A 19,364-nucleotide genomic window follows, 5' to 3' on the forward strand; every position below is an offset into this window, starting at 1 on the left:
ACCTACCTATTTAACATAATAATGTTCTCATGTTTCATAAGCTAAAGAAAATGTACGAAAATAATATGTTATTTACTATAGGTACTGTACTATTTTCATTAAATTATCATTAATGGTAGGTAGATATTAATATATTATAGGTTAATGTGTAGGTAAGAAGTAAGTTGCGTATAGCGTCTCATTGTCCAAATATACCAATTTCTCACTCTAATGATCACTTTAATGATCTACCGTTGAAAACAGGATTAATAATGATTTCATTTCATTATAATAAATAGACCTAACGTTTTCTACAATGCTTTTAATTTCAGATTTTGAACGAAGCAATAAATGTGTTTGTTTAATAATGTTACATGTACCATTTTATAAAAAATATTTTTGAACTGTCATTATCATATGAACCAATAATAAAAAGGTTTCAATTGTTGATGCTTGAAAGTAATTTTTGGTAGAAAATAAGGTTTATAAGTGCTTTTATTTATTAAGAGGTGGGTTATATGTCAATAAAAAATATCAAGTTCGATCAAATAGCTAGAAATGTTGACATAAGGATAAAAGTACCTCATGAGATGACCAGGAATATCATAAATATATACAATACTACAAAATATATAAAATGTGCACCTTTTTTTAATAGGTTGGGTATCTATAAAATTGAATATTTAAACATTTTTTCTTTTTAAATGTTTACAATATTAATTACCTAAATAAAAATAAGAATTGATAGTCTAATTTATCTATTATAAAATATTAAAGACATTTAGGCCTCATACATCATGAATGTCACTTTTGTTTTTGACCAACACATGAAAAATATTTATAGTTTATTTTTTTGATCTTTGATCGTTTTCTATCATACTCAATTCATGGCTATGTTGTAAGGTTTGGTAAGTTTGATTTATATTTAAGAAGCAAATATTAAAACCAGTATAAATATTTTTGAATTTATGATGAGCTAATGACATTTTATTTAGTTTAGTACAGCATAGTACCATGATATTAATATTTTACTATGAATTATAATATTATATAAAATTATAATTTGTTTAAAACTGAAATAATGTTTATCATAGTTTCAACTAACACAAAACATTTAAAGTGTTGATAGATAGTAACACATATTTCAGCAGATTAGAAAAATACAATAAATAGTAAAAACTAAAAAGCTGGATACTTTATAGATTTTAATTAATATTATAATATTATTCAAAACACATATTTTATTTTTTAATAAAAATAATGAATTAAAAACTTAATAACAAACAAAGTTAAAAAGTCCAAAAAATGTATTTTTAATTAAATGAACAATAAACCACTAAGTAATTCAAACAATAAATACACAATATAGCAAACATTAAAAAGTTTAGGTACAAATCTAAAATAATTTACAAAATAATACAGTTTATTTTTATGATTATATATGTTATATTTATATTATATAATAATCAACTAAAATAGGTAATTTTGGTTAAAATAAAATTGTTTAAGACACATATAATTATGTTATATATTATAATGAATATATGCTTGATTTGACTAAAATGTTTTATACAATGTAAAAAATGTTTTATAAATAATAATTGATTAAAATATCTTAAAAATAAGTAATTATATTGTCCAATAAAAAAAATCAACAAACAACAGTTAGTTATAAAAAAAATCTTAAAAATGTACTAAATGAGTTATAAATCACAGCACAATAACATATAATGTAAATAATAATATAACAGATGAGAATAATAAATAAGGTAACAAAAGCAATAGATACAGTAATAAAATGATATAGATAATAGAGGAAGAATCGGCTATAAGGTTGGATTCCATTCAGTTAAAACATCAGAAATAATATTGGGAAATGGCACTTTATATGAACAATTAAGAAAATCTTATCTTACTAAATTGTATTATTTAATGAATCGACATTCAATCTTGATTTACTTTTAGCTTCTGAATGAACTCCCCAGAGAAATAATTGATTTTTTTCTATCCGGTCAAAGTAGTCGCCATCTCCTTGTTCATCTAAAAAACCAGTTAATGTATTACTACTATTAATTAAAAATATATTTATAATTGTAAACATATTTGTTAGAAAACACAATTTAATCAATATATACTATGAATTTTATTATTTCATTTATTGAATACTTTGTATACTAGTGTTTAAATTGTTGTCGATTTACATCATGAACTAAGATAGATCTTGGTTTATGATTTACATGTACTAAATATTTTTGAAGGAATAAAAATTATTTTCATACAAAACTATCAATATTACAATTAATTAACCAAACAAAGATTATAGTATCAAATAAATATACTGCTATTTGAATACACTGTATACATTTACTGGATGATTCACTAAACATGTTTATTGTGCTGTAAAAGAGAGTAATGGATATTTATTTTTAAACATTTTATCATACTATAATAAATATTTTAAAGAATCAACTCGTATATTATACAGTGTATAGCAGTGGTGCTTTTTTGTTTCTAGTGCCAATATTTGGTTATCAAGCTTTTAAAACAATTTTACATGCCATCAGATAAACATTGGTTAAATGAAAAAAAAATTGTGAAGGAACTGTATATTTACATTTTATAGTTCCTGTACAAGATATAATAGATGTAATTAAAAATGTATATATATTTTTTATATGTAAAATGATAACTAATAAAATATTTGTATACCATTCAAATTTTATGATATTATAATCATGTGATAAAATAAGGTGCAATTTAGCAAGTAGAGGCTTCATAATTTATGCTACTAATGGACTAACTGAAAAAAGGGTCTTCAACAATCCCCATATTTTCATTGAAATTGTGTAACAGAACATATATTATGTCACTGCTAGTAAGTTTCTTTTAGATTCTGAACAGAGCAATAGATGTACTGGTTTTACAACAAAGATATTTTTTGTTTATCATCACTTATTGAGCAGTAACAATTATTCAATTTTAAGTTTTATGAATTTTTTTATGCTGTAGACAATAAAATGGTTTGATTTTAGTATGGGTATTATTTTTTTGTAATTTAAATTAAACAATCATGAATGGCTAAGTAACCATTATCACCAGCCACAAAATTTAACTTTTTTTTTAATTTTGTAGGATTTTGTGAACCTATTTGAAGTTGATATTAATAGAAAAATGATGTATTGAAAATCAATGTCAATGGTATTTTAGAATTTATTTTTATAATAAATATTTTAGAATGCTAAAATAAATTTATTTTGGGTAAATTTTTTTTACAATATTCAGCTTATAATAAATTATTTTTTTATTAAGCAAGAAATAACAAATAAATAAATTTCAACAATGTTTGGTTTTTAACCTATCACTAAACAAACAATAGTGTATTGGTGTGTTTAGATAAGATATAATAGATTATTTTTTTAAAATTCTATTTAAAACAATTAGTGCCGATAAAAATTATAATATTTTAAGACAGAAGTCAAGAAGTTAAACCACATCAATATCAAAAGAGAAAATCAAAGCTAAAATATGGACCGATAATTATAAATACCATTTTAATATTTGAGGGAAATTTTTATAACTTTTTAGCATTTGTCCTGTTGAATAATTCTAGACAACATAGACCAAGCGAGCAAATGGCAAGTTGCATCATTCGTTTCTTCCCCATCGACTACAGACAAAACATTTTAAATATTTCTGTTCCTACAAATCTTTTATTTTAAATAGAAAATTATTATAATTAATGCATTTACCAGATCTAAAGTCTATATAACCTTCACCACCAGCTATAATCAATGTGGATGTCAAATGTTCAGCATCAGGTACACTTTCAACAACTGGTTCGTCTTGTTGAATGGCAGATGCAGCTGAAAAACCTCCAGATCCTATAATCAAAACACAAATTTATTTGGTTACTATACTTTTTACATTGTTATTTTTTTAAGAGTTAAAATAGGCTAACAGAGCTCTAATGAAAATCAGAATAACATGGTGTAAATGTGTAATAAACCAGCTAAAGAGATTGCACTAATTTCTAGTTTTTTGTGTATAATAACTATGTATCAAGTGGTAAGTTTGAACCTTGAATAATAATCTTTAATTATTTATAGCATCAACACAATGGGATTTTTATTAAAATTAGTTATTTGACACTGAACACATTTATCAGTTTTATAAATGTGTTCTGGAATACTAAAAATTCAGATGTAAGGAGAACTGAAATTGAACATGATCATGCAGAAACTTGAATTATATTAGTAAAATTGTTTACAGAAAGATCTAAAGTGTTATTTTATTTTAATTAAATTTTGTAATTTAGAAGATCATCAAATTTAAATTTATCTGTAGTATAATTAAATAATTTGAAATATAGAAAAGGGGATTGATTGTTAGTAGAACTGAAGAATTTTCAGAATTTTGTTCAAGAAGATTTTACTATGATAATAGATGTGATTAGGAACCATTACAAAAATATGAAATATCCAGGTTCTCACGGGATGAGATATGCCAGTAAGATAGGCTAGGAAGAGTTAGATATTTAAATTGATTTACCTATACAAAACTTTACAGAGCAACTCCTTAAAGATTATTTAGATGGCATCCACCACAGAAGAATTAGAATTACCACACACCACCAATACAATTATAAAATTGTTACCGAATATATTGAAGTTATCTGTAAAATTTAGATTTGTGAACATATGTTTAAGAGGAAAGTAGATGTCAGCTATAATAATATAAATTTTATTTAACTTAATAATTAGAATATAGGATTTCAAATAATATTGACAGAAGTGGATGAACTATAAAATATTTTATAAGAATGGTAATTCTATCATGGGTAGTGTTATTAGAATAGTTGGTTTTTAACAATTTATAACCAGAAATATAGATGTAAAAATGTTTTATAAAATGTGTTTGGATCATAAACATGATATAAATGTGTTTATTTCAAGAAAATTAAAAGTTAATTTATATGATTTTATACATTACTAGCATTAAATATTGTAAAATAGACAGTGGTGTTATTGCATTCCAACTTCCAATAGAGTAAATACTAATTTCTAGCAATCTATGATAAATTATGTTTAACATTTATTTGAAGCAGTGTATTATACTAATTTGAACTAAATATTGGAATCGTGTAAGGTTTGAGAGATATGGAGCATGTCTTTCATGGCTTTGCATAATTATATACCACGATTTTAGGCCTAGTTGCACCACTGTGAAATGACTTATTTGTTATTCTATTGATAACATTTTTATTTATCTAGTGGTTTTATAAAAACTTAAAGAAGTAAAAATAAAAATAAAAGGAGAAAAAAAACAACTTGTGTAATATTGTAATAAATTATTTATAACAAGACCTTATTTGGGAAATTGAAACAATATGCACACATTTTATCCCTAACTGTTAATTATTATTACCATTTTTATATATATATTTACACTGAACCTACTACAGACTTAAGACCTTTCCTCGTGAAAAGTAAAAATAATAAGTTTGCATTGGTATGATTATTAAAATAATTAATGAATTTTAAAATTTGTAAATATTTATAGTTATAGAATTTATTAATTTGAATGCAATATCATAAAATCATTAAATAAACTATACTAAAATAAAATCTGTTAATAAATAATGGATATGTGATGGGATTAATATTATTAGATTAAGTATTTTTTAAATTTTGAATAATTTACATTAAATATTTTATAAAATAAATAACAGGTATTTTAAAATTTCAGAAAATTTGTTTATACATATAATTTACTAATTTACCTGGTACAGATACAAAAAACTTTACTGAATCTCTAAATCCATGTACTGATAGTTGAGCATGAGCCATTGAGCAATATGGTATAAAACTACTTGGTGTTATCTCTTGAGTTTTTGGTTCAGAATAAACTTTCACTTCTTTATTAATTGGAAATCCTAAGAGACCTTCTAAACATACACACAAAGTTTAGAGAAAAACTAAATAATTTAATTCAATGTTAAGTAAATAAATATATCATACTATCTAAAAGAGGGACTGATATAACTACGCCAATTCCAGTTCCAATCCATAGTCTGTTAGAAGCAACTAGCATTGCCGTTATTCTTATACACGATAGTTGTGGTTTATCTGATCCTGTTGATTAATATGTTCATTAATTTATAAAATTTAAAAAAAAATGATTTTATTTAATCATTAATTATAAGACAAAAGATTTACCTAGCATTTTGATAATAAATGGTTGTACATCAACATCTTGTAAATGATTATAATTATATGCATGATAAAGTCTTATTGTTGAGTCAAGTCTAATTGATACCCAAACACCGTCTCCTACCCAAACCATAGTACGCACTTTACTTTCTTTATGAGGATGTGCTTCTAATGTATGCTAAAATATTTATACATAACTTTATAATTATACATTTTATATCATTAATCATTATTAATTATTATACATACAATAACAACTAATGAACGTGGATGAATAATGTGCACTTTGTTTTTATAACCACACCAAACTCGTTTACTATTTACAGATACTAGACATCGAGCTGCATTTTGAGGTGGCCCTAATGTAACACTATGATATTTGCTTAAATCCCATCGACCTTCATCATCACGCCGAAATACAACTACTGTTCCATTAGCCAGGGCACACAAAACACGACCATCAACATAACTAAAAATCAAATATTATTAAACCAAATATACTTGTTTTGATATAGCTAAAATGTTCTTACATGATACTCAATACAGCATCTTTTAATTTTACTGAGTGTAAACATCGCCTCCATTGTGACTTAGCAGAGTGTACAAATATACAACCATTTTCAAATCCTAACCAGATAGTAGGCAAGACACTTGACATATTATCTAGATCTTCTTTGGCTATTTCATTTTCTAAAATAGATGAATAATACAAATAATTAAAATAGTTAATAATAATATATAAAAATATTAACTCAAGATAATTTTATTTAATATTACCTAAACATGTAAATACTCAAATAAATTACAACTCGAAATTAAAAATTAATAAACAGTTATTACTATTAATAAAGACATATAAACAAAAAAAAAAAAATTAAAATATAACCAAACCAGTGTTTAAATTATTTAAATCTACTATTAACTTTAACAAACACCTATTAGTATAAAGCTTGCAAAGCCTTAACCTTATGGACAAGATACATTTAAATCTATTTTTCATGATAATATTTATTTTTTGTAAAATAAACAGAATATTATGAAATAACTTAAATAACTTTTTGTATTTCATATTAATTACCGATGTTTAAGTGTGATTTAATTATAAATGCCAACCTACAAAACTATAGAAATTAAAACTCTTAATATAAAAACATATACACATTATATTGTACATTGTTTTCAAACCATTTTATTATTAACTAGGAATACTTTAATGGTAGTTTGAAATACATTGATGATCAGAAACAATAATAAAATACATTTTAACATACTTTAAGAGTCAAAAGAAAATAATGTGTTTCTAAATTAGAGAAAAAGCTTTAGTTTATAACTAGAATTGTGCAAACCACATTTTAAATTCTTTTTTTTCCTATTTTTTTCTGTTGAGTTTATATGTTGTTATTATTACCTTTAGTTTAAAAAATTCAAATGAGGCTTTTTAGTTATAATTTAAAATTAATTTCAATTACTTTAGTCAAAACAAAATTATGAGATTATTATTATTAATAAGATAAAAACAAAGTAAATTTTCTATAATATTAATAGATATGCAACATTTTGTTTAGAAATCAATTACCATTCTGAGGGTCAGATATTCCATCCTTTATGATACCTTCTTTCAATAGGCTAGGTCTTCTTGATATTTCACAGCTATAATTATCTGCTTGAACAGAGTTTGATATGCTATCTTCTAAGAGCAAAATACAAACAATAGCACAAACACAACAAGCAGCAAATTCAAGCATTAAAAAATAAAAGCCATCATAAATAATAGATAATTACCATCATCAAGCTTATCAGGGTTTATGTCACTTAATAGTTCATCTGCTTTATGATTATCATCTAAATAAGTTTCTTCACTACCAGCTGCACAACTAACAAACATAATTTTGCCAATTTCAACATCTGATTTATTATCTTTTGGTAATTGCTTGTCTTCTTCAGTAACTTCTTCAGTTTGCTCAGGCTCACAATTTATAACATCATTGTCCACATAATCATTTTCTAAAGCCCCTATTAAATAAAGAAAAACACATTTAGTGTGAATGTTTTAATTTATAATTATATAAAGTTATGTTTAAAAAATTTAATGTCATATAGGAAAAATATAAAATGCGTATAAATTAAAATTATCTTTTTAGAACACGAATTATATAAACTTTGTCTAGCTTATTCTGTATTCTCCATGCAACAACTCAATAAAATCCAACTATTTTCAATAATAGGACGTCGAGTGGAGATGCACAGAAGAACTGATTTTAATTGGGCTACAATGTGTTCTCTTACTTGACAGAGTACAAATTATATTTACCTGGTACTGAAGCAATACAACCAATATGAGCTTGACAGGAAATATGAAATGTTTCTAACACAATATCAGGTTTATTGGCATCAATAATTACTACTTTAGTATTATTATTAGTTGTAGTACATATCCAAATAAGTGATGATAGCACTAGTTCTGATTCAACGCTTGATCTACTATTTTCCTAAAATAATCAAATTAATAAGTCAATATAAATCCTAAGTAATTATAAAAAATTTTAAATTTAAACAAAATATTACTTTTAACTCTTCATCTAATTTTTTCATTTCTAAGCTTTCATCAATTGTAGTTTGAAGATCTGAATTTTTATTAATGGGTTCTTCCATGTTATTATTATTATTATTATTATTATTGTAAAATACACTGGCCCCAACAATTTCACCACCATCTTTGGTAACACCTCCACTAAGATTAACTCCTGTAGCGCACCACATCTGAAATAAACAAAATGTTTAAAATAATAATACAATTTGTTTATTTATTTATTTATATAAATAAACGAGTTAATAAAAAAAAAGAAAAGTAATATAAGTTTTAGTTTCATATTAGTAGATGTTTAAATAAACTCTTGAAATTAATTATTGCAAAAACTAGATACTTTTCTTAGTCCATAATTTTGAACAGCTACCAAAAGATCATAACATTCAATTTTTAATCGAAAAACAATTTTAAACATTTTTAAGCTCTTATAAATACAAAATTAATAAGAATTGGAGGTTTATTTATAAACATTTTGTTCTTCCATTCTTGATTTGATCACACCTTATTTTCCTCTTATTCTTTTAAACCTTTATTAAATGATACACTTCTTTGCACACTTCACAACATCACTATGGTTTGTGTAATTTGTGACCTCACTCATATTATACTCTTACTTAATTTTTTTTATAAATTATTCTTATAATGTGCTCACTTAATTTTCTTTTTTAAATCCTTCATAATTTCATTCAACATCCAAAATATATTTTCATTTCAACAAAAAAAATATTATATTTCTCATATTATTTTTCTTTAATCATTATTTATCATTTAAACATAAATTATTTTTAAGTCAATATTCTGATATTTAAACTAATTGTCGAATTAAGTTTGAATAATAAAAAAAAAATATATATATATATATAGTGTTATAAAATTCAAAAACTGAATAATTTGAATTTGTTCAAAAAAAATAAAACAAAGGTATTAGTATAATGAATAATTATTATTATTATTACATTAGGAAAATTAAATTAAATTTATATTTACTTTCATTCCAGGTTCAGTATCAGCAAGCGGTGAACAACAATTTACTAGAACTGGTACTGAGTAGTTTGTACTTGGACTATTAGATTGATGTGGCATACTTAAAAGGGTTCTTCCATTTGAAGGATCAGCTGGCATACTCCAACCATAAGCTTGTAACCAGCTTTCTTCTCTAGGAACATGAGTACGTATTCTGCCAAAATGTACGCGTCTATCGGAACGCTTAGATTTGTCACTAAAGCTAAATATAATTGAACAAAGTTTATTAAAATAATAAAAAGTTATGCATAAAATTTCTCTAGGACTAACCTAATCAAATTTCTTTTTGGATGTGTGGATATTTTTACATATATTATATGATAAAGTTCAAATGTTTATGCCGAGATATTGTTTGACTAGAATTATAAAAATAATATTCCAATCTGTAACCGATTATTAATCAATATTATTGAATAAATAAAATAAAGATCACTATTCCGAAAATTTTAAAGGAAAATAAATTAAATACATAATTAAAAAAAAATGTTTAATTTTTAGCAATGAGCATAGACATTATTTTTAGCTCGATATAAATGTATTTTATGTTTTGTTAGTAAACCCATTAGCCATGCAAAAGATTAGTCCTGGAGAAATACAAAATAAATAACAAAATACTTACATGTCATCTTCATATCTACTATATCTTCCTCCTTCTATCATACTACGTCTTTTCATTATGCTAGAGGGGCCAACTTGATGAGAAGATGTATCATAATGAATTGATCTAGGACGCGCAACTACGCCTCCTCCGCTATCTCCACCTCCAAGTCCAGTGTCGTTTGGTTTGACACTGCTTCCAAATAAGTTGCTAAAACTATAAGAGATATTTTATTTTGATAAATTGATATAATACATTTCAAATAATATAATAATAATATATTATACAAAGCTACTAGATTATACCAAAATCAAAAATTATTTGTGCATATTTATATTTTGATTGATTTGGCTTTTGTGTGATAGATAATGAAGCACTCTCTTTACACCATTCAGAAACCAAATAATTAATCACTTACAGTCTCCACACACCCTGTTTTTTTTTCTCATTTGGCTCCAATCGAATGGCTCGTACAGTTTCTTGCCAACGAAGTGATTCTTCTAAATCCATTAGTTGTTCTTTAAATTTATTTCGTTCTAAAATAACTCTAGCCATTTCAACACGGGTAAATCTTTTACGTTCAGCATATGATTTTTCTTCCTAGAATTTTATTCAAACATATTGTTATGAAACACTATTTATCAATATAATTATTTGATAACACATCAATAAATAATAAAATGTAATAGTTACATCAGAATCAGATTTGTTCAATTTCAGCTGTTCTAATTCTTGCTTTGTTTTTTTTAATTCTTCCTCAACTTCAGATGCTTTTTGAGCCAAACGAACATTTAGTGTTTGCAAAGCTTTTAATTCTTCACGCAAAATGTGTTGCTCACTAATTTAATTCAAATTAAATAAAAATAATTATAAAAATCTAAATATTTTAACATCCATTTTTATGATATTATTATAAGAGTTATCTAAAAAGTATCTAACACTGTTTTCAAGAAGAAATCGGTAGGCATCAACAACTAGTTATATAATAATTATTATAAATATATATATATTATTATTTATGTTGTTATATTTTTTTATAAAAATTAAATGGTCACATGATTTTTAAAATAACAAAAACCAAATTTGATACTGATAAAACATATATATATATATTAGGTACCTATTTTATTTTATATTGATGGCTATAAAATATGATGATTATGTGATATGTCACAAAACATTGTGTAATAAATATATTTACCTAAAAATAAATATTTTAATTTGTATTTAACTAGGTAATGATTACTATGAACCATTGGTAAAATATAATTTGAAACACATATGCATTGTATAGTTAAAATTTTGATTTTTGGTCTTGTATAGTTCTTATTTCTATAATAGATAGTGTAATTTTTCCCAAGTATAATGTAAATTATTTAAATTCGATTATATACTTTTTTTAAGATGTAAGAAAACCCACAAGGTTACATGGTATTCAGCTCTAAGACCCTACCTCCACGTCTATTAAATCACACCCTTTACACTAACCTTCATATCTTTAATGAGTGAAACAGACAAAATTTACAATTCTAAATTTAGAAATCACCTATAAAATCATAATTTCAATATTCAAAATTAACTGTCTATTTCCCAGAAATTCCCATAGGAGGATCAAGCAACAATGCTTGATCATGAAGTTCTTGACACTATTTATTGAAATAAGACCCAGCCCACGTCAAAGTGTCATTGCTGGATGGTTTTTATCCTATGTCTACAATCCACTTCATATTAGTAATCTTTTATGCTTATTGTACTAAAATTTGTATATATTGTTTAATTTATCTAAATAAAAATGAAAAAAAATAAAAGATAAAGAAAATTATATGATAACTATTTTTAAGAATACTGTTGGACAAAAGTCAAACTTTAAGATATAAAGAAAATAAACTTTCTTAAAATGTTTAGTTTATTTATATACCTAAGATGAAAATATTTATGAAACTTTAGAATGAATTGTGAATAACAGTGTTAGTTACTTTTAAAATAATGTTGAATATAAATAAAATACCTTGTAAGTTCATCAACTTTAATAATTAAATCATCTTTAACAATGTTAAGAGCATTTTTTGTAGCCAATAGTTCAGTATTTTCTTTAATGAGATTTTCAACTTCCTTTCCCATACCTTTAAATTGTTAAATTAAAAAAAAATAGTAAATACATATTAAAACATAACATTAAGAAATTGTTAGTTAGATGTTAGTCTTACCGAAAAAGTTATCATTAACTGTTTTATGGTTTCAGACGGACACAAGAGCGTATTGTTTGAGTTACAGCAGCAAAAACATACGAAACAAGTTATATTTAGTTAAATATAATTTGTTGTTTTAAATAAAAGTTGTACATATTATAATGAACTTTTAAAATATTTATTGTACATAACAATAATCCTTATACTGAAATTAAATTATTAAGGAACAGTTTTGAATGCATTAGTTTATTTTATTGTTCCTTAATAATTTGTGAAATATATTTAAAAAGAATTTAATGAAAATTATTTAATACATGCAAGAAAGCTCAATAATAAAGTGCAATTATTTAAAGTAAAACAATTGTGCAAATAGACAATTCATAAGTTGTTTACCAAAGCTAAACATTTTAATAAATGTATTACAATATAAAGATGCTTTAAAAAAACTGATAATAGTTTTTACTGATAATCCCAAACTTTTGTTTTAAAAACTTTAATATGTTCTAAATTTTCCTTAAAGCACTATTGAATACTTTTATATTTTCCAATAATTATAAGCATTCAGAAGTTTCCGTACAGGTAAAGATAAATACCAATCGCAATTTATCAAAATATACCACAAGACCATAACTTTAGCAATTTTAATATATTTAGTAAGGTAACTAAAACATCAATAATTTGATAATAATATTTATTTCTGAGTAAAAATATGATTTTTTTTTTTTAATAGATTGAATTTAAAAATATATTGGATACAGATTGTTATTTAAATTATTTTAAGCTGGATAAAAATAAATAAAATAGTTGGACACACATGCTAAGCTCATTTAGTATTCTAGATAGTATTTATTTACTCATCTGTGTTGTAAGTTATATAGACCAAAACTGATTACATTTTTTAATTTTTTTTAGTTTTTAACACACACAAGGATATTTATTAGGCGATATAAAAAAGTTTAGTAAAAAGAAACTAGAAGAAATTGCATACCTATCGAGAGCGGAGTTTCTGGTTCAGTCTCACTGCTGACTGTCGATGAAAAATTATGTAAAAAAAGAACATGCAAAAAAAAACAATAAATGCTGTGCGTTTTAAATAAAATATAATTTAAAAAAAAAAGCAAAACTAAAAAGGCCATAAAAAATAAGTATTTTCATATAATTAAAGCATAGAACAGTAATCATAATATTTCATACCAGATGAAGCATAATCTCCAGGATGCACCCAATTTCCTGAAACACATAAACAACTAAAATGTGTACTCAGAAATAAATTGGAAAATAAAAAAATAAATAGATTATAGTTGAAAAATTAAACTAAGTTAAAACAATGTAATATATATAATAACTACCAGTAATTTCTGGTACTTCTTCTAAATCTATTTGCACTTCATTGTCTTGAAAGCTGAATTCTTGATATAAAACATTAGTAGCAGGTCTCTGTTCTCTACAAAATTATTAGTTTATTATTGAAATTAAATGTTGGTAAAATATTTTTATTTAATGTTACTCTATTTTACCTTTGTGTATGACTACGCCCACTTAGTGACATGACAGAATTTTTAGGAGTTGCTTCTATTTCTTCTACTATTTCTGGAACTTCGTCTGGGCTGCTGTCATCAGCTTTGCTAATAGAATTTAAAGTTTCAGACCAACCTCGTTCGGATTCTTGATCAACACGTAACCGTGATTCTGCTTCAGAAGTTTCAAGATCCTATAGTGAAATTGTATAATAATTAAGGATTTTATGATTTGGTTTGGATAGAAGTTTTTTCTCTCACAAATTCTATAGCTAATTTCAATATGGAAGTACAGTATTCCTTTTATATATTTTTACAATGTCTGGCATACATAAGTTACTCAGTTACTGTGAGGTGTAGACTACGATTAACTTTTGTTACCTATGCACCATTAATCAATGGCATACATACTGTACTAACTCTCAGCTGTTTATTAAGAAATTGTATTAAATCAATTTCATAATTATTAATTTAAGGAGAAAAGTAGCAGCAGATGATAGAAGATACAAACTAGAGCAACTATCAGTTATTATAATATATATGGACCATTTTTCTTGATATATTTTTCAAGTGTTAAAAGTAAAATTAAATTTTAAGACAGTTGATATTTTAAGTTATAATTTTTTGATTATCTATGATACCAAGTATTTAATAATTATAACCAAAATGTATTTTTCATTCAACTAATAAATTATATTGGTTAAAACTAATCTAACAAGTATACATTATTACTAACTTGGGTTTGTAATTCATTTTTCAGACTAGAATTGGAATGCATACTGCCTGGAGGAGAATTAGATATAATTAATGGATATTCATTGGATCCATCAATAGACTTAAGATTAGATGGATTTTCAAGGGAACTAAACCCAAATGAAACTGGTCCAGAAGATCTAAATAATAAAACAATAACATTAGCTATAGTAGATTAAATAATATTAATAGATGTTTTGTTTTTACCGATTCATATGGGCCATGCTCATAAAAGGCATACGCATACTTCTAGGATTATCCATTCGATCACTAGAACCCATTAAAATTTTTGTACGCTCAATGTGATCCATGTGAGTTTTAAATAATTCAGTATATCGTTCATGCAATTTTGTATACTCTTGTTTCATATCTTGTTCTTTTTCTTCCAATCTATAAACTAATATCAGAAATGTAAAATTATTATATTGCTTTCAATATTTTATCTATAATTTAAATGAAACAGAAAATCTTAGTAACATATAAAATATATTTTATATAATATACATAATAAATTATACTTAAATTAAAAATTAAAATTACATGTATTTCATTAAAAAACTAAATTTGTTTACATAATAACTTACTTATTATAAAGTGTAAATATATATAAAAAAAAATTAATATCATAAGCAACTAATAGGACTTGGACAAATTTAGTGAAAAAGATAAAAACATCTCCTAAGTCAAATTTTTATGATTTTCTCAGTAAGTATTATTGTTTTCGAAGTAGTAACAGTTTTATATTATGCATTAAACATTTAAATAATTTAAAATACCTAAAACAAGAGTTCACCTAATTTTTTTACTCTAGGATTTTATAAAAACATTAAAAGCTTTTAATGGGTTAAAACTATATAACATTCAGATGATACCTGCCATGTAACAAATACACGCAATAAAGATCTGTAATATTACATATATTTTTAGATTATTTTTCACCCTTAAAAAGTCCAGTTAAAATCTATTCATGAGCAATAGTTTAAACGCCCCTGCCTTGAATGATTAATTCCTCACAAATCTTCTATCTGGATTTACATGAAATTATCATACTTGAATCTTTCTAATCAAATCAAGCCTTATATTGATGCATAAAAATGTTATGGTAAAATACAACTATCCTGTAAATTAACGACAATATAAATTGTCATAAATTACCTACCTGAGTACATATACATCTCAGGAAATTCATTGCCATAAATTATCCAATAAAATAGATAGTATTGAATAATTTGTTTCATCAATAGCCATGATTATTGTAGCTGTCAAAAATGACACTAGCCACCAGTTATTATAATAATAAAGAGCACTTATTTCAATTTGTTTTTCATAATATATACAAAAATATCAAGTAATTTTTGGTTAATCTGGTATTTTTTCAGTGAATTATGAAATTCATATTATTTACTAATGATTAATGTAAAACTTCAATTTTAAATAAAAAAACTTATTTTAGTGTATGGAGATTTATGACAACAACCTAATAATTTAATGAGTATCATTAATGTATGGTAAAAAATGTTAATAGGTAATACCCAGATATCATGATTTACCATAAAATGAAAATCATTCAAATATAAAAAACTAAGTATATACTAGGGATATAATACCAATATTAATAAATATATTCTTCCCCTTCCCTCCAAAGTCGAATAAAAATATGATATTTAAATTGATCAGTAAAAGTGGCACGTCTCATGAAAACTCGCTCATTTTCAAACAAATAATTGTTTTAGACATTTAACCATTTATATTTCACCTAAAAAATATATAATGTACTAATGTATACTAATATAATACTCAACGCTCATTCAAAAAACAATTAACATGAAACAAATTTCATTTGCACCATCACAAAAATAAAAAAATAATTTAAAATTATAATATTAATTAAAAGCTATGAATAATAGAATAGTTTAATCTTTAAACTTAAGTAAACTGATAAAGCTTTATTAGTATTACATATTACTACAAGTAACCATATTGTGTGTAAAAAGTATTTATTTATTATGAAATCACAGACTTTAACAACTCTAATTATAAACGGTTTATCATTTACATGTTAATATACATTTATTAATTATTATTAGTTAAAAATAAATGTATTTTATAACTATTTATGTTAAATACTTACCATGATCTGAAGCATTTTTTGCTTTCAATTCTAACATTCTAACAATTGATTCTAAACTCTCTATTTTACTTTGATAATCTTTTTTCTCATCTTCAATATAATCTTCCATTTCCAAAAGTTTCTAAAAACAGGATAACAATCAATATTTTACTTTTTAGATGTCAGGTGTATCTAAAAATATTAGGTTAGTGGGCGAACAATTTTAATCTTAACAAACCCATTTTTTTTCATATTATATTTATTGTATTAAAATCAGTTTTAAAAATCTCAATGTGTGCATAGTCAGTTATTCACTTTTGTTGTAAGTAACTTAAAGTCTATAGGTATCATATATTATTAAAGATATTATGCATAATTGGAATAGAAAGGAAGATATGCATAAATATTTAGATGTATTGAATCAAAACTATGAATACAAGAAGAATTTTTGATGGGATGGAAAACATCAAATTTTTGCAGGCCTTTAAAGGATGTTAAAACGGTTTGAAATTTGGGTAATAGGTATTTTACAAGACAAATAAATTAGGTAAATTTCATTAAAAAAATTGAATATTTTGTCACATTTTATATCATTGTAAAAATGATTTATTAACAGACTAGACAACAGCTAGACAAGCTTAAACAAATACAAATTATAACATAAAATAACTCAATAATAAATGTATAATAAAGAACCAACATTAGTAATTTAAAAATATCTATATTTGTCTAATATATTCTAGTTGTCTATGATAAAATCAATAAACAACAACTTTACAGTTGTCAATGTCAAATAGTCAAGTTATTTGTGAACATTCTAAAAGGTAAGTAATTTTGCTATCCTTCAAAAGGTCATGTATCACCAGTCCATTATCTTAAACAATGTTAATTGAACTCTGTACATATTTATGAATTCAAATTCGAGCCAAACTATACTTATTTGCATTATATAGTTAAGTTATAATTTTAATAGGTATGAATAAAATAAAAAAAAATTAAATGAAATACCAAATAAATACAATATAGTTTATAAGAATGAGGGTTTACACTCAAATAACCTTATTCCTAGATTCAAATTGACTGGTATAAATATATTTAGATATTTAAATGATATTTATGAAATAATTAAACCCATACCTGTTCTGCAGATTTCCGTAGTTGTTTTTCTCTTTCATACTGAGTAACTAATTGTTCATTGTCTTCTCTTAAAAGTTCAACTTCTACCTCGTGTTCTTGATTTTCTGTATGAGAAAGATCTAAGCATTCCAGTACGTTAACAACTAATGGCATCAAGTTTTTCACAACTTCTTCGTCATATTTGGATATCATTTTTTCAAATTCCTGATAAATACTACCAGCTAGTGATTGTACTTTCTCAGACATAACGACATGGGTGTCGTCTTGAGTCCCGTACACTACTTCTTGAGCCATTTAGTGTGAATATTGTTAAATTATTCAAAAGTCTAAATACCAATTGAAGAAAATTTATTTTACATAAATATAGATATAATAGTCATTTGATGACACATAAGTATTCAACATTGTAGAATGTATTATATTATGTACATTATTGATACATACAAAAATTAATTAAAAAGTTTAAAACATTAAATTTGTTTTTTAAAAACTACTAGGCACCTTGCTAATAGCCATAAAAATACAAGATCACTATAAAAGTTACAATACTTTAAAACTAATTAAGAGTGCAAACTACTGAAACTGAATATATTTCATCCAATATAGCAAGTTGTACTGTTGTAGTATGGACTCGGGGTTAATTGATTACAACTCATTGATAATGGCGTTGCAAATAATAAACAGATGCTAACAGTGTTGCCGAATATCTGATTTGGCAATGAAGAAAAATTACGCAGTTTAATAGCTACCACAGCGACAGCGCTACTGTTGACCGTACTACCGTAGAGACTAGAGATGTTGTAATTAACTAATAACTATATAGTAACTTGTAAGTTGCAAATTTTTAATTTGCCATCTTTTTTCAGAGATCAAGGTAAATCAATGTTTTAAAAATTATTATGCCAATAAAAAATTTGCATTTGCACAAATCACGCTACACACTACGAATATAAGTTATAACTTATAAATAGAGAGTGCCGAGTGGTATAAACATTTCAAGACGAAACAATCATGTAATATTCCCGAACCGAATTTTCTTCATAATCCGACACTGTAGGTACCTACTTTCCAAGCATAAATCATACCTAATTGACACATCTCAAATAACCCTTACTCTAGAACTACAACAATTATCTAACTTAATTAACGATTATAATTTTATTATAAATAAACGCTAATAATCGTACACGAACACTAGGTAACATAATATAATAAAAATTAAAATACTACTGTATGATCATTGACAGTTATGGCGCCTAAGG

The 19,364-nt window shown here is 24.5% G+C and overlaps 1 protein-coding gene across 10 annotated transcripts; it reads right to left on the reverse strand.

Annotated features, from left to right (window-relative positions):
- Positions 1 to 1,610: 1,610 nt before the first annotated feature.
- On the reverse strand, positions 1,611 to 18,663 carry LOC112595398 (JNK-interacting protein 3). 10 transcript variants are annotated; one of them, XM_025340576.1, is made up of 26 exons: positions 18,103 to 18,663; positions 16,987 to 17,107; positions 15,063 to 15,252; positions 14,839 to 14,995; positions 14,103 to 14,296; positions 13,935 to 14,029; positions 13,780 to 13,815; positions 13,574 to 13,612; positions 12,604 to 12,621; positions 12,405 to 12,519; positions 11,090 to 11,234; positions 10,815 to 10,996; positions 10,418 to 10,612; positions 9,763 to 10,000; positions 8,754 to 8,948; positions 8,500 to 8,677; positions 7,971 to 8,201; positions 7,765 to 7,878; positions 6,719 to 6,878; positions 6,438 to 6,657; positions 6,195 to 6,366; positions 5,997 to 6,110; positions 5,759 to 5,923; positions 3,729 to 3,860; positions 3,527 to 3,646; positions 1,932 to 2,019 (listed from the first exon to the last, which is right to left on the reverse strand). In XM_025340576.1, the coding sequence occupies exons 1-25, from the start codon at positions 18,394 to 18,396 to the stop codon at positions 3,561 to 3,563; spliced, it is 3,786 nt and encodes a 1,261-aa protein (XP_025196361.1). In that variant the 5' UTR covers positions 18,397 to 18,663; the 3' UTR covers positions 1,932 to 2,019; positions 3,527 to 3,560. The 10 variants fall into 10 exon arrangements, with proteins under 10 accessions (XP_025196357.1, XP_025196358.1, XP_025196356.1 ...); XM_025340572.1 differs by lacking the exon at positions 3,527 to 3,646 and having other exon boundaries at positions 1,611 to 2,019; positions 5,759 to 5,920; XM_025340573.1 differs by lacking the exon at positions 3,527 to 3,646 and having other exon boundaries at positions 1,612 to 2,019; positions 9,763 to 9,994; positions 18,103 to 18,661.
- Positions 18,664 to 19,364: the final 701 nt, after the last annotated feature.

The sequence above is a fragment of the Melanaphis sacchari genome, unplaced genomic scaffold, assembly GCF_002803265.2.
Source record: "Melanaphis sacchari strain LSU unplaced genomic scaffold, SCAv2.0 Contig27_pilon_pilon, whole genome shotgun sequence".
NCBI classification, from domain to species: domain Eukaryota; kingdom Metazoa; phylum Arthropoda; class Insecta; order Hemiptera; family Aphididae; genus Melanaphis; species Melanaphis sacchari.

Excerpts from the sequence above, each read along its gene's own strand:
- LOC112595398 (XM_025340570.1), bottom strand. The coding sequence starts at position 18,396 with ATGGCTCAAGAAGTAGTGTACGGGACTCAAGACGACACCCATGTCGTT. Across the intron at positions 15,253-16,986 it reads AAAAAATGCTTCAGATCATG|TTTATAGATTGGAAGAAAAA; the intron begins GTAAGTATTTAA and ends TTCTGATATTAG. Across the intron at positions 3,861-5,758 it reads GTTTTTTGTATCTGTACCAG|GATCTGGAGGTTTTTCAGCT; the intron begins GTAAATTAGTAA and ends TTTTGATTATAG.